General features: G+C 41.1%; 1 protein-coding gene across 4 annotated transcripts in view; it reads left to right on the top strand.

Moving 5' to 3' along the window:
* pax2b (paired box 2b) overlaps positions 1 to 16,094 on the top strand; it is a gene marked incomplete at both ends in the record, with an annotated part of 29,685 nt that extends 13,591 nt beyond the window's left edge. The window contains 5 exons of one of the 4 annotated variants that reach the window (XM_083903819.1): positions 1,090 to 1,265; positions 4,030 to 4,144; positions 12,186 to 12,291; positions 14,304 to 14,386; positions 15,973 to 16,094. In XM_083903819.1, coding sequence (XP_083759945.1) covers positions 1,090 to 1,265; positions 4,030 to 4,144; positions 12,186 to 12,291; positions 14,304 to 14,386; positions 15,973 to 16,094 — 602 coding nt within the window. Of the gene's footprint in view, positions 1 to 1,040; positions 1,266 to 4,029; positions 4,145 to 12,185; positions 12,292 to 14,303; positions 14,387 to 15,953 lie in introns of all 4 variants that reach the window. The other 3 variants (XM_083903817.1, XM_083903820.1, XM_083903818.1) reach the window with 3 other exon arrangements.
* Between the last annotated feature and the right edge of the window lie 424 nt (positions 16,095 to 16,518).

Here is a 16,518-nt window from a genome sequence, read left to right as displayed (position 1 = left end):
TCTTTTATAGCTCCTTCAGTTCTTCGTGCAAGAGTCGGGTTCATCCTCATGGCTTCAGCCTGTGAAAAAAGGTCAAGCAGCAGAATAGGATGGCAATAACCCTCCCAAATGGTACTATCACACAGACATGATTGATCAATTGAATTCCATGGCAGAGAAAAATGTGGGATTAAGTAGAGTATTATACGCACAATGAGTTGAGGCATGATGTTCATTTCAAGTTCATTTCAGCTCCCTCTTGCCACCAGATCAGGCAATCAATAGGGGCCTTGCATATCATATATCACCGCACTCCCACTGAGGGGAGAACATAATCTGCAGCAAATTTAGAATGACAGATTTGTAAGGGAGCTGAAGCTTTCTGGGATCTGGGGAGGAGACCAGCAGACACAGCCACTGCAGCCAGGAGAGGTGGGGGGGGGGGGGGTGATGGGGAAAAAAGAGGGATGGAGGTATGGCAGAATGCTCTGTAAAAGGATTCAAAGTGTTGCACGCAAGTGATACCTGCAAAAGCCAAGGCATCCCTTCTCCCAACAGTTGGGTAATGAGGTCAGGAGTCGGGAGAAAATTCCGATGTTTGGAGAGCAGGATGATTGAACTAGAATGTAGGATTTTATTCAGCCTCTTGTCCTCTGCTGCTGTTTCCAAATGGAACCTCACACTCACAGAGAATGAAAGCAGTATTGAATTGTAGAAAGGAAATTGTGTTTAAAAAAAAAAAAAACAGTTGAAGAAAAAAAACTTTGACTGGGGGAAAAAATAAGCACTAAAATGGTCTATCTGTTGTTTTCATTACTATACATGCTTTTACCACAACATGTATAAATACTTGCCAAAGGGCCTTTAGATCACAGCAGTGTTAATACTGAAGAGTGGGAGAGAGGATAAGGCAAAGTGAGTAGGACGTGGCCAGTGGCTCCCTCCAGGTGCTGAAAAAAAGCTGCATTCCATGCCTTTCTGTCTTCCTCAGATTCCTCCACAGAGGTGGTACCAAAAAAAAAAAAAAAAAAAAACATGAGAGGAATATAAAGTGCACATAGGCCAGCTTCTCGGGGTCAGTATCTCGACTGTTGCTCTCTCTTCTTGTAGATGGTTCAGATGGTTCTGGCCCAAACAGTGATTCTCAGGGTAGTGTGGAGAGTTTACGGAAACACCTGAGGGCAGATGCCTTCACTCAGCAGCAGCTGGAAGCGTTGGACCGGGTCTTTGAGCGCCCTCCATACCCTGACGTCTTCCCGACATCGGAGCACATCAAACCCGAACAGGTTAGTCGCTCTGCAGCTCACTGTTGTTTTTGTGTGGTTTTTTTTTTGTTTTGCTTCTTATACACAAACACAGCGAAACAAAATGTGCATGTGATGCTCAATCAAGCTAAAGAAAAAGATTTTTTTGTCACAAATATTCCCAAAACAAACGAAAGCTAATTAAACAAACACCAGAGATGGCCAAAGTGCTGCGGATTAGAGCTCAGCATGTATAATGCTGGGGGGATCAAAAGGAAAAAAACTCCCACACACTATTGATTTTGTGATGAAAAACACATTCTTTGTATCCCTTATAATTGAGAATAACAGTAAGGCAACGTGGAATTAATCAATACCTAGATTTTTCTTCATTTTTTTGCTGTGTTATTCAACTGCCGCTGTTTGCCTCGTGCCATTTATTTTCCAATTGTGTTGTCATATGTTGATGTTTAATGAAAAGCTACCTTTATTATAACATGTATTCACGAAACCAACGTATGGGAAAACATTTGCCTGCGTGTATTCTCACTGCCGCTCATATTAAAACCCTCAGTCGCCATCCATCATCTCAAACATCAAGAAGCATTTGGGAAACAGCCGCCCGCCCCACACACCAAAACGACAGCCAGAAACCACTGCTTATTAAAAGCTCTGGGCTTATTACAATGGATAACCTTTATTTACTTTCATTATACTATTAAACAACAAGAGACTATTAATTTCTCCCACCAAACTACAAGTTGGTGCCCATAAAGCAAAAGCAGTCACCTAATTGAGTTCATTTTAATTTCTCTCCAATCGGGGCAAATTACGCAGGTGATAAATCAGTGGGACAGGCCTCACCTCCAGAAGAGGGCCTAATTTGCAGCTAATTACAAAACTGATTTCTACGGGAAGATCAATACCAAAACGAATTGGAAATGACTTGCAATCACAAAGAACGTCAGGGAGAGTATTAAAAGGCAGAGGGAAAAGGGGTTAGGCTCAAGAAAAAAGGGTGGGTGAGTGAGTAAGGAAAAAAAAAAAAAAAAAAAGAGTGAGGGCCAAGAACAGTCCAGAAAAATCAGCTTTAATTTAATGCAATATTAATCAGAGCACTTTCCCTTTTGTGGGTGCCTTGTGTTTTTTTTTTTTTTTTTTTTTTTTCTCCACTGCTGGAAAATGTGGCCCTATTAGCCAGTGTCTGGGCTCTGTAGTGAGGCATTAAAAAGCCATTCTGGAGATGCAAAACTCAATGGATTCACCCCTCCCACACTTCTGCCAGCCATTTGGTCATCCTTTTCAGACCTATCTTTTCAGCCCCCCTCCCCTCCCCCCTCCCCCCTCCTGCCCTTTATCTGCATGATAAAACGTCTGTTTGGCGTCTGAAGCCGCTGAGAATAGAGGAAAACATCCGACATTGTGCGAGTGAACAGTTGTAGCAGACAATTACAGTTTATCGGTGATAGCGGCAGACAAGAGCGGGGTCACAGGCGTCCCCCCCTGTGGGAGCGCGGCCCACGGAGTCACTCGGGGGCTTCTGTGGACAAACATTGTCAACACTCGAACTCCGGAAGTCTCATCTCATTAAAAGGAAAAAAAAAAAAACTGCTAACATCTTAGTCATTTTAGTGGATTTATAAAAGGAAACATGACGAAAGACAAAGTGGAGAGAGATTAGAGGATTTTTTTTTAATGATCAGTTCATCCATGTCACAAAAAAGACCCTTGATTGAGAGTTTTAGACGCTTCTGCCTCTACCTCAGAGGTTAGTGGGATTTTCTCTGAGGAACTCAAATCATTTATTTATTTATTTTATCAAGAGACACTGGATTACTTTCCACAACAGAGATAATCCACATGAACACACCTAGCCTAGATGTGGATTATACGGCGTATCAAACAAGGTATTGTCTCTAGACAGAGATGAGGCTGTTAAAGGGCTTTGCATCAAATGTCAGTATAGAAAGAACTGACACTAGAGCATTACATGTGCATGTAAATCATAATTCTACACATTTTAAACTGTATTTTGTTAAAGATTGCAGCTGTGTTGTGCAGAAATAATACTTATCTAAGACTCAAGAAAGGCTTTTTTTATGGCCTATTTCAAATGATTCCAAGAAAACCCCTCCATTTTATCAAAGGCAATGCACAGATTTGACTTCACTTCCACCTTAAGTGGAGTTAAGGTGGAAGTTACAGATGTGGCGAACTCAAAGCTCTTGCAAACAGACCCAGCATTATCTACATTGCTGATTGTTCTTTGTGATTTGGGTGAACTGTTCCTTTACGACAGCTTCTGAACACACACAAACTTCAAACGGTTTACCAGCAACAAAAGAGCACAGGTCGTACACAAGTGATTCAGAGATAAGAGGTAATGACATTTAAAGGTGGTTTTAGACTCTAAATTAAAACGCAAAAAACGAAAAAAAAAAATGTTTTTAAAGGTGAATGGTGCCTCTCAAACAGGACCACATGGTGCGTCGGTAACAAAGCAGAACTGCTTTCTCCCTTGGCTGATCAGGGGTACGACTGCAGTCAAGCACAAAGGGCCAGCTGACGCCTTGGCTTTTCACTCATCTCAAAATCCCACTTCCTCTCAGACAATACCAAAATACATTCATGATATGCTTGAACTGCCACCCTGCAGCCTGGACACACACACACACACACACACAATGCCCTCATACAAATTTATACTCGCACCGGCCTGTGTGGAGCGCTTAATGGAGGAGGAGAAGGGAGGATTTCCATCTAGGTATTGTTTGCTTGTGTAATGATTCAACTGTCCTTTTCCCAGGCTAATGAGTACTCGCTCCCTGCCCTGAATTCCAGCCTGGACGAAGTCAAGCCCAGTTTATCCTCTAGCGCCAACCCAGACCTGGGCCCCAGTGTGTCGCAAAGCTACCCTGTAGGTAAGATCAAGTGAATTTACAGTAACGTCCGTAACGCTGCCGAGCCACAGCTTCAGCTGAGCGGTTTTGAAGATTAATGTAACGAGAGAATCAATGCTAAGCATGTTTGTGCAATTGACGGTAATAAAAAAGAAAAAAGAGAGAGCAAAGAACAGAAGGATAATAATAAAAGCAAACCCAAAAAGTTATGTGTGAAGACTTTTTTAATACCGTTTCAACTCTGAGCTGAAAAGGTGGTGGTACGATGATGTGTTTAAAGCTGAGCAGCTGTCGTCCGTCTGCTGCTTCTTTTTTTTTTTTTTTTGCTGAGCAAGCAGGGCGATGAGGATGATTAGGGGGTGGTGGCGGACTGTTCAGTCACCGCTGGACAAGGACCTTTTGGTGTCAGCACATCAGAACTATGACTGTGTATCAGAGCAAGGTCTCTGCAAAAAAAAAAAAAAAGAAAGAAATAATAATAATAAAAAAAAAAAAATAAGGAGCCACCATGCAGCACTGACTGCTTGTTGGCTGCTGCTGTGTTGCTCCTGTGATTTGTTTGCCAGGAGACAGTTTGTGTGTCTCAAAGCACGAGTAATGTGCCTCGGTAAATACACTCTGGCATTTCTGCCGCCTAACTCTAACACCATGATCATTTATTTCTCCCTCCTCCCCCTCTCTCCTTCTCTCTCTCTCTCTCTTTCACCCCCCCTCTCTCTCTCCGTCTCCTCTCCTTGTCACAGTTAATGACTGTCTGGCTAATTGAAATATTGTTTCGTTGTTGCCGTATTACCAAGAAGAAGGTTAAGTTTACTGAAAGTTTACGATGACTGTCGCGGGGCCCCCGAGATTAATACACAGAGCTTTTATTAAAAATTCATATAATTATGCAGCAGCCATCAAAGGCAACGAGTTCTGCATGGGGGAGGACAGGGTGATTGAAAATTGCAGCAGCCCCCCTTCTCAGATGATATAGCCAAGCAGTCTTACGAGAAAATAAAGAGCCCTTTTCTCATTAATATGTGGGAGGTAGATTTTCCCTGTAAGGCAGGCCTCCTGAGAAGAAAGGTGTGTGTTTGTCCTTTGTGCACTGATGACCCTGGAGAAAGCAGGTCCGGCTCTGCAGGCGGCTTTGTCTGCACCTGGGATATTTTAGATGGTTCGGTCTCTCTCTCTGCGGAGAGGCTCTGCTTCCTGCGTTACAGGTGCAAAGAAAGATGGGATTGTGTGCATTATCCGTCAGTACATTTCCATGCACAGTTGAAGAATTTACTTTAAGGCACAATTATGACTATACTTCATTACCTCAGAATAAGACTTTATAAGACTCTAACGCTAACTGAAGGCTACATAGGTGAAGGATGTTCAGCTGCAACATGCAACTTCACCGATAAATGCTACATTTGCTCAATTTTAAACACTGGCAAGCAATGGTTTTAGCTTAAATATGCTGTTTTATTGGTTTTAGGCACTTTTTCAGGTTGCTCAGATCAACTTAAGCTTGTCGAGCACAATTCCATTTGTCTCTAGCGTCCATTCACTTCAATGTTTTGCATACCCCTTTCTTCCGTGCACCACCTTCTTCCATAATTTCCGCGTGAAAGTCCGGGTTGTGGGAATTAAGGAGCATGCCTATAGCACCTATAAGCCAGATTGGTTTGCGTCTAACATATACATGCAGTCATCACATTATCTGGCTGTGTTAGTCCAACTTAGTTTAAATTAAATCGCACTTACATGTTTATAAGTACTTTAAACGTCCGATTTTAGTTGAAAGAGGTCATGTAAAAGTACCGACTGTGTGAGTGTGAGTTTGTGTGTACGTGAGAAAGCACATTACTTTCTTTTGTATCAGTAAATACACTGTGTTTATCCAGCGCCCTTCTTTGTTGTTAAATCTCACTGTCAGTGGAGAAATAAAGCACGCAGAGGTCAAACTATTGGTCCAAACATCAATCTGACTTCCACTCTGTAATTAGTATTTGGTTAGTGGCTCCTCTGCCTGTCTGGGTGATATTCAGGTGTGTGGTTTCTCTAATGGCTGAGTATCACAGTTTACTTGCGAGTGATAAGCCTACCAGAGGAATTTTAAGCCAAGCAGAAGTGGCAAATTATCTACAGTATTTAGGCCCAGATCCAATTTAAAATTAATTGTGTCTTTACGGGGGAAAGAGTTGGAGATTACGTTCATCCTTAAAATGTTTTTCCTACACCAATTAAAAGCCCCAAAGTTATTGATCTTGTTGATTTTATGTCCCCGCAATTTGCATAATCTATTAAAAATGAATGATTAATGAAGTGCACTTTGCCAGAGATTGGGATTCTCAATGAAGTGAAAGACTTGAGCGATAGAAATCTTCTGTGTCCTCTGCTTATCCTAATAAGGCTGAAAAGCACCTGCAAAAGCAGCCTCAAATAAGAAAGGGATTTAAGGGCATTGTGCACATCATCGAAATTCAGAGGCAAGAAGCTTCTTCCATTAAAGCAGCCTTTTTTCTCTCTCCCACTCCCCCACATTAATGCTGTATTACCTGCTAAATAGTCCCTCTTACCCCATAAAAACACCAAAGGGTTCCATGAATATGTGGATAGGACAATTGCATATTGTGAGGTAATTTCTATTGTTGATATGGGAAGTAATTTCTTTGATGAATTCCCTTCGAGAGATGGATTTCATCTCAAGTGCTTCTTATTCTTGTTCATTCAGACTGCTTAAAATTCAAATAGTGTGGGCCGTGGGTGAATTTATGAATAGCGGAAGGAGGAGTTCAGAACTTTTTTTTTTTGTGTATTTTGAGAAATAAATGGAGAGATGGCCCCCGATACGGCCAATTGTTCACTATTTCTATAAGAAGCTCTCTGTATTTCCTGAAATTAGCCCAAGCCCACCTGTTTTCTTGACACTACTTTAGACTTCAGAGCCTCTCACGAGCGGCCGGGTGGATTCCCTTGAGCATTCAGTGGGAGTTTTACACAGCTCCACTCAATGACTGCATACTGAAGACTCCTTAAACATATTCCCTGCTGGGCCTGTTAATGGAGGCATCCAAAGGCTTGAAGCCCAGTGTGTCAATGACACTCCTCCTCCTCCTCAAGTGCCTGCTTCCATACTCTCCTTTGTCCCGCTCGAAACAAAACTTCACCCAACATCGACTCACATTTAAAAATTCATTTAAGGTGAACTAGACGGAAAGTATCCAACCCCCGCTGTTGTCCAGTGAGCATCGAGCAATGATCAGACAGCAAAGCTGCCGTCAGTGATGTGTGGCTTCATGACAAACTGCTCGCCTCTCTCTTCCCACAGGGGAAAGCACCGGCTCAGGCATCGAAATTAATGCTTATTTCGTCTTCACAAAAGCAAACTAACCTTTGAGCACACATTTGATAATGAATGACTTTCAGTCGGCGTTTGGGGAATTAAAGCAATTTGGCTCTCCAAACATTCTTTACTTAGTTGTAATTAATTAGGGTGCTGAGATTTTTTGGCTCGTGATAAATTGCCCCATTCTGCATATAGCCTGCAAAATGGAGGTCAAAGATTTTTGGTTGTTGTTGTAGCAAACATGAAGGTGTCCCTGTCATGCTAAATTTAATACTCTTGCAAGCAAAGGAGTCATTCACAAATGACTTTGTTCCTGTGCCAGATAAAGACAAGGACAAGCGGCTTTTCTGTTTGGGTTCGAAGAAACTGAGCTGATGGAAAAGAAGATTCACATCAGGTTTTCGTGTCACGTTGGGATAAAAACCCCCATGAATCTTTGTCTCCGGTATAATCAAGTGATGTATTTTAGTCAACAAGAGTCAAACTTGTATGACGTGATCTTTGATCAAGAGAATTAATCAAGAATGTTATATTTCTAGTCCAATAAAAGCAGGAAATACTGTTTTCTCATGTAAACAGAAATCAACAGGCTTTTTGTTTTAGCAGCAAAACCCAAAAAAAAAGGGGGGGGGGCAGTGGAAAAAATAAATAGCTTGATTTACTGGTGTTTACGGAATGTCAGAGGAAGCAGACAATATAAAGAAGCCCATCTTTTAATGAGAACGTGGACACACATCTCTCTTGTAAAAAAAACAACAACAAAGGCTAGGAAGCAGCTAATGAGACTATCATTGCTGTACAGAGAGTTCTCCGAAGTGGCGCCTCTCTGAAAGAGGGCTTTAAAGGGAACATAAAGCAACAGTCACAGAGCTGCTGGCAGTCACTGCCAACTGTATCCCAGAATATACAAAAATGGGCCCCAACAGAGGCCGTTATTATCATCATCAGAGTCAACATGTGATGGAAAAAAAGACCGAGGGCTGCTACTGGGTGATTAAAAAAAAGTCCTTTGCATTTGTTAACTTAATGTTAAAATAACCACTTCTTATTCAGTCACCTATTAAAATAACAAACTACAAAATTTAGTGTCTTATTGTTGTTTTTTAAAGGTCAGAATGAAGAGTAAACTGTCCAGTTCAGGTGAAGCTGAAATGATTGATGCCCTGAACTGATCACTTGATTCAAATCGGGGTTAATATTGATCAGGTATTGGCGAGGATTGACCATAGAATCTTTTGAAACTCTGGAACTGTAAAGTTTGCACAAACCTTAATGAGGTTTGATGTACGAGAGTCTCCTCTTACATAAGACAATTATAAAAAAAAAAAAAATTATAAACTGCTTAACAAAAGGGAGAGAAGATTAGATTGGTTTAATCCCTCGTTACAGTAGAAGCCGCTTTGCAGGTGAAAATGACTTCTGTGGCATCTTTGCACTGGCATATTTCGAAGAAATTAGACGAGATGTCGAAGTGATTTTGTGTAAAAAAAAAAAAAAGAAAAGAAAGGCGCCGATCCCTCATTATGGGTTTCATCTCTTTGAAGCGGGTTAATGGAGAGATACGTGTATTTACTTTTATTAAACATGTACCACTTGCTGTAGCTGCTGCAATAATAATGAATGAAGAAAGGATTGAGGATCAGTGTTTGCTGAGGACACACAATAGTTACACACACACATATATGCACACTCACACACAAAGGCCTCAACCCTGCTGGACCCCCCACCTGCTGTACTCCCACAGCTCCTTTTGACTTATGTGCACTGGCTTGTGGCTAACTAATTCTTATTATAAATGAAAGGTCCGGCATGACCTCACTCTTCTTTGTAAAGCTGTTTAACTCTGCGGAGTCTGCATCGCTTTTAACCAGAAACACACACACACACACGTCACTGTAGATCCTCACTCAACAACACAGCACTCGCTGCTGAGGTTTGCAAATAATAGAGAACAGTTGTTCAACATAAGACTGTCGATCAATCAGGATCACGACTGCAAACGTGTGTGTGTGTTACTGTGCCATGTTTATTTTCTGTTTAATGTTACAGTTTTATTTGTGTGACACATTTTGAACACATCTTGCACCTCTCTATTAAAAGACTAGAATTATTCCCAGCATGGGAATCAGTGATCAGGTCATTTTGTCAAGAAAAAAGAGAAAAACACTAACACTAGTTCAACTTCTGCGTAAAAATGAGTAAATAAAAGCATTGTCTGCAAATTGCAGTACAGTATCAGCACTTGATCAAGTATAAGTATGAGCAAGACAGTACTTTGTATAGTAAATATGACGCATTAAAAGCTTTAAAATGTAAGCAGGACATCTCAAAGGTGCATGTAGAGCTCATTGTATGTATTTAAAATTCTTTTAACTTAAAAACCGAGTCTTAAAACTGCATTAAAATACATGAAAATGTAATTTTATTAAAAAAAACTCAAGTCAATACACTACAACATGAAAAATATTTTAATCTTAAATTCTGTAATCAATCGATTTCAACTGGACCATTTCCCCCCAAAACATAAAATTCACCCCTGTGTCTGTATACACACAATACTATTAGACATGATGTATATATTGTACTTAAACACTATGTTTATTGTTTAAGGCCATGGTTCTCAAACTACGGTACCATCAGTGGTATGCGAGCTTCCTCTGGTAGTACTTGGAGGAAAATCAGAAATACTGTTCTAGTGTATATATCAGGATATGTGAGCAGAGTGGAGCTGAGTGGAACAAATAATAATAATAATAATAAAAAAAAATAATAATCTGGCTATACCGATGTGTGAAGTATATGTGAGGAAGAGGAGGATTATTGGGAATAAATCTGCCTCCTGTGAAAAGTCCACAGATGACTTCGCTCGACCTATTTACACCACTGTATTTTAACGTTGGTGTTACTTCAAGAGCTCAATATTTTCTCAGGTGGTATCTTAGTATAAAAAGTTCCCGTCTCTCTCATATTATTGCCTCTGGATGGATCAGTCATCTGTACAAAAAAAAAAAAGAAAAAGAAGTGTTGCTGCTGCAGCTCTTTTCTGCCTCTCCTCCTCCTGCTCTTCCTCCTCCGGGGTTCTTGCAGACCTCCAGGCCTGCCACCCTGCCTCTTTACCAGATTTACCAGCTGTTTCACTTCCTGTTCCCCCCCCTGTGGCCCTCACTGCAGTCAGCAAGCCTGCAGTGTCTGGCAGCAGGTACTCCATTACCCAGAGGCCTCATTCACTCACTCACAAGTATATAAGTTGCAAGATATTGTACATTATATATTATACATTTAGTCGCATCCTGAATACGGCAGTGCTTTATAATCTCATGTCTGGCAGCAAAAACCCAGTTTTCAGTGTGCTTCACAAACAGAGTTGGATCCTCAATATGAGGCAGGAAACTATATCTCATATTTTGTAGTGTATATGCTAAGCCAAAAGATTTAAGAAGTATTATTTTAATGCTATACATTTACATTCCTGTATTTTCCCTTTTTGAAGTGAAAGACATGAATGTTTCTATTCATAATGTGACCTGGCAATAAAATGTAAATGTAGATGTACTGAAAGAAAATCTAAATTCTGATTATTATTTTTTTAACCAAAATCTTGAATTATTAACGTAACAACACGAACAACTGCTGCCTTGTGAAGTGCATTGCGTTTTGTTGACTCGTTCCTCATTAAAGCTCCAGTGAGAGGATTTGTTTTTCCCTTTTGAGTCCTCACAACTGACAATGCAGCCGGAGCCCTCTCCCGCGCCGGCCTCTGCTGCAGATTGGGGTTACGTGCCGCAGCCCAAATGTCCCCGTGGTCAGTGAGGACATCCCAACTGTCACCCTCAATTACAGTGTTGAATATCTGCACTCGGGTGACGCTCAGCAGAGGGAGTCTGTGTGCTCGGCCTTTACAGCCGCATGCACAAGAGAGGAGCTTTATGGGAGTTAGAAAACGTTCTACTGCAGCTCTGCTTAACGTGAGCCGCTTTCCTTGTTTCAGTTCACCTGTTGGAGAGGTGATCCGAGCTTTCGACAGCAACGTGTTGTTTGAATGTTTGCTATCGAGCGGATTTCCTCACTACAGTGTAAAGATGTGTTGCGCTGACTGACTTGTGGTGGTGGTGATGAGTCACGATGTTTCTCAAGGTGTTTTTTTTTTTCCCTGTGGCACCAAAACTGACATAAAGTGGCACATTTATGTAAATATTGGAAATATTAATACTTCCTGGTGCATGGATGGATCCAAGCACTATGGAAATATCGCAATTGCCAGATTTGACCTCCGTGCCAAGGTTCCAGAGATGTTATGCATGTTAACCCACTCAAAAATGACCGGAAAGCCACATATATAATAATAGTAATCTGAAGGAAAACACAAATTTGAGCCACCCTAAATAGTTGACTTCTTATTATTGTTTACTTAGCTGAAACAGATTTTACATATAAAGCATACAATTATTATTAATTATGAATATAATAATGCAGGTAAATAAGTGGTTATTGAGCCACTAATTTTATATATAAACACTGAAAACATTAATTTCCCCCTGTTACTTTGAGTGTATTTGATGCTTTATATGGTTAGAAGTCTATTGCAATTTCTTGGTCTGATTCAGAAAAATAGCCTTATTCATGAGTGATGAGTTGTATATTTCAGAACTGTGAAGTTAAGGAGAGGCATGTTCAGATCTCAAACTCAAATTCAGCAGCAGTCATGGTGTGTTCTCTTGTTTCTGTCTTTTCTCTGCACAGGTCGGGATATGGCCAACACAACCTTACCCGGGTATCCCCCTCACGTCCCCCCCACAGGGCAGGGCAGCTACCCAACCTCCACGCTTGCTGGAATGGTTCCTGGTGAGTGAGAGACCGTTTTCGCTGCTTTGTGTCGTCATTAGGGGCCCATTTAACAGGTGTGGGCCCCCAGAACGAACAGGTGTAAGACGCTAAGAAGCACAGTGAGGAGGCTTTAGCGGCAAATTGCACAGTGGGGCGATGAGTATTGACCTGCAGAGCTGGAGGCACACACATCTTTTATATTAGCTCTGTGTGTATGATTGGATTAGACAGGCTGAATAAGTGATCAGAGGCAAGGGAGAGGACAGTCGCTCTCTCCCTTCCTTCCTGCTTTCCTCTGGGCCTTATTGGGTCATTATCTCCCCACATGGCAGTTCTCACCGGCCATCGATATACAGCACAAGCAGCCATCCCCAGCCTCTGCGCTCCAGAGCATATCCCTTTCCCCTGCTCTACTTAACCCGCAGTTCAGGTTCACAGCAAACAGTTAAGGGTCAAAAGGCAGAGGCATGGGAGCCCAGTAAATATTCAAATCGCTGTCTCTCTGAGGAGGTCAGGCTTGTGTTTCACTGCCAGGAACATGGCAAGGATGCAGTCGTGGTGCCGGGCATGAACGCCTCTTCAGCTCCAGCATCAGCACACACATTTTCACCCAAAAACACCAGCCAACATTTTGCTTTGGTGTGATTAAACCACACGGACAGGGAAACCAGTGGAGTGTGTGCTGTGTTAGCATATCGTTTACCAATTACACAACCCATCGCAAACTCGGCCTGTTATCCCTTTCTCCCCGTATAAAAGCCCTGCCACGACACGTTTCGTTATCTCCTCAGCCAGGAAGGTCATATTTCCTGTCACATTTGCTTTTGTCTGTTAGTAAGCAGATACATCTAAAAAAGGAAAAGATACATCAGAAAAACCTGGAAATTAGTCAATGGAATATAAAAGAACTTGCACTTGAAAATGATAATCTTGCCAAAATATGTCAAATCATCTTAGTAAAACAATGCACGTACTCACAGCATCACACGATGGTTCATATTTTGATGGAAATATGAGCCCAGACGGACATTTGCATCGTCTGCTCATAAATCATAGAACACTTTTAGAGGCATTTCACTGTGAAATGCTTTTTTTCCCCCTTTCTGCCTCTGTTCTGAAAACTATTGCAAATGTAAAATAGTATGGCTTTCTTTTTGGGACACACATATGCCAACAGTTGACTCAGTTTAACAGCCACCAGTAAAAAATAAGAGGAGCTGTGGTAGCAGAGCCGCGGCTGTGAAGTTCTGTTCTCTTTTTTCATCTTTTGTATTTTGACTAATAAACCTGTTAAATCATGTGGGTGGAAAAGCGTCAAGTCAAACATACTTTCACTTTCCATTTCTTCTTATGTGGCGCAAAGCAAGAAAAAAAAAAAAAAAGAAGATCAGGGCCTTAATCCCATGGCTTGTGGTTTTGTCTTCCAATCCATTCATCCCATACACAACCTCTAAGATTTAGTGACAGCGCACAAAACACTGTTAAAGCAAAGCCATTTCTCAGCAGCTTCATATAAAATCTTGCCTTTATTGTCTCGTAAAGAGAAAGAAACATGTTGAACCAACAGCAGTGCTCACTGACATGCTCCAAGTTACTTCCCCTGCAATGAAAAATTCTGTTGCAGGAAACACTAGAACTCAGACTGGAGGGCTTTCACGTCAGAAAAATCCCTCCTAGACAGGCTCCAGAATTTATTGCAGCATATCAAAAAATGTATGCATGAAACTGTTTATTACCACTGTATTTATTAGGCCAGTTTGGAATATAGTGCAGGAAGAAGAAAGGGCTAGATATCCATAAATGGGACAGGGAAAGCCGCCTTCAGTGTCACATCCTGTATTGTTCAGTGTTGCATAACTTAAGTGAAATGAAAAAGAAATAAATTACTTGCTTGACTGGTCGCACACCGATGACTATCATTTTCCCCCCTCAAATTGCATCCTGTTTTGAATGATGAGAAATGGCTGCATGTGAAGGGGTAATGGTTTGACGCATTGAAATGCTAATTGATTTGTTGTTTTGTTTTGCAGGCAGCGAGTTTTCGGGGAACCCCTACAGTCATCCACAGTACACAACCTACAATGAAGCCTGGCGATTCAGCAACCCAGCATTACTAAGTGAGTAGAGTGTGGACAAAATGGGATGAGATAACTATTAAGTGGCCATTTGCTGAGGCCCCTCCTCTCAGTTGTAGCCTTAGCAACAATAACTCGGCTGAGACTCTCGTGCATGACATTTCTCTACATTCTGGCGTACGATGCTCTTTCTTAAGCACTTGGACAATGCAAAGATTTCCAAAAACACAACAGAATCAGTCTAAAGAACAAGTTAAAGAAAGCGTAAAATATCTGTCATGCTGATTATACACTGACTAAACACAAAGTTTCATATCGTTAGCCTAATAGCATAATTGCCTAAGTCATTTTTTTTGGTCATTTTGATAATTTTGAAATTGATATCTGCCTAAATTTACCAATGTGCTTGCAAAAAAAAATGTTTTTCTTGTTTTCCGAAAAAAAAAAATTCATATGCAACTATGCTATTAGGCTAACGATATCAAATTTCATGTCATATCAAATAGGCTGTCTCTTGTGTGGAAGACTGTCCCAAGAACCCAAGTTACATTGAACAAACCTCATTCTTACCCTTAAAGCATTTTTCCTTATACATTAAAAATCAAAACATGGTCAAATCACAGTGAGGTGTGCTTATGCTTTTAAACACATACACAGCAGTCGCTTAGTTAAAGGTGCCATATGTAAGAATGTGGCCAAAAACGGTTACTACACTCAAATTCAAAATACCGAGGTCTTTTAGGTGTGTTTTCTCCGCCAGTAGCTCAGGCGTAACTGGCAACCCGTGGTTTCTCGGCAACTCTACTGACTGCAATGATTGGTAGATGCCACATGTCAAAACATGATTTCAAAACATAAACATGATTTGCAGTCTGCAAAAGATTTTTTTTAATGCAAATATTTTTTGGCTGTACTGTTGTTGTTGGTGAGTTCAGTTTGTTATATGAACATTATTCCTGAGTCTCTGTGACATATTAGGAGGATTTTATGGCCAGTTGATTTAGATTTATTACATAATGCTCCTTTAAAGTTGCCAGATAACATTAATTTGACATGTTTTGGCCACGAAAGCACAAGCACGTGTTAGTGATGACATTAACAATGGCACTGTTCAATTCAACTTGTCAAGACGGCACGACGCGCAGCGAAATGGAACGCAGCCACCATTCATTCGATTATTTACAATCAAATGTGTTTTTTTGTCCGGCCGTGACTGGTAAAACGATAGCTGGTTAGATGTTTGTTTACCAGTATGGTTTTTACAATCTCTGTTGAGGCGACACATTGGTCAAGTCCTCACTGTGAAAGCTTCTTTTCAAAATAAAAGCAGAAACCTACTTTGTTCTAGACGTAAACTACTCAGGAAGCAGAGAATTTGACCGTAATCCAGCGACTAACAAGTTCTCTATTAGATGATACATTTTGTCCAAGTGATTAACAAACAGCATCTGTTGCTAATTCTGTAAATACAAAGCTTGACAAGTGCAGTAGCAACAGTAACTATGGGGAAAGTGGTATATACAGTATAATGCAAACAGTAAATGTTATAAACTGCAGTTACATGTGTATTTGTTGTTACAAACAGTTTCGTTCTTCTGTTAACTTTCAGGTTCCCCTTATTATTATAGTGCCGCATCGAGAGGCTCTGCCCCTCCCACTGCTGCCACTGCCTATGACCGTCACTAGTTACCATGGAAACCAAATCAACCTGCAGGACCATGGCCTCAGCCTCCATATTGCCCCCGTGTGAGCAGCATGGTCCACTGGACACTGAGCAAATGCGCATAAAATGTTCCCGATTCACACAAAGAGCAAGTTAACGTCTTTTTTTTGGGAGGGGGGGGGGGGGGATTTCGGAAAACAACTCCTCTTCTCGCAGCAGTTTTGGACACTTGAAGCCAAAAAAAAAAAAAAACAGAATCTACAAGACACCATCAGAGACACTCGCAGAGGCTAATCGCAGTTGGTTTGAATAAAAAGAAAGAAAAAAAAAAAAGAAAAAGAAAATGACTGAAAACAAAAAAAAATATCCCGAATTTATTTCCTCCCCCTGTAGAAGTGTCACAGTTTCATCCCAGCCTGGATCAATACTGTACATTCCTTTTCTTAACAGCTCTCAGCGAGGACGCTGTCCAGAGCTTCCTTTCCTGCTCCTCTCCCTCTTGATTCAAACG

Source organism: Microchirus variegatus (genome assembly GCF_963457635.1).
Source record: "Microchirus variegatus genome assembly, chromosome: 17".
NCBI lineage: Eukaryota > Metazoa > Chordata > Actinopteri > Pleuronectiformes > Soleidae > Microchirus > Microchirus variegatus.
This window is presented reverse-complemented; position numbering and strand designations above follow the sequence as displayed.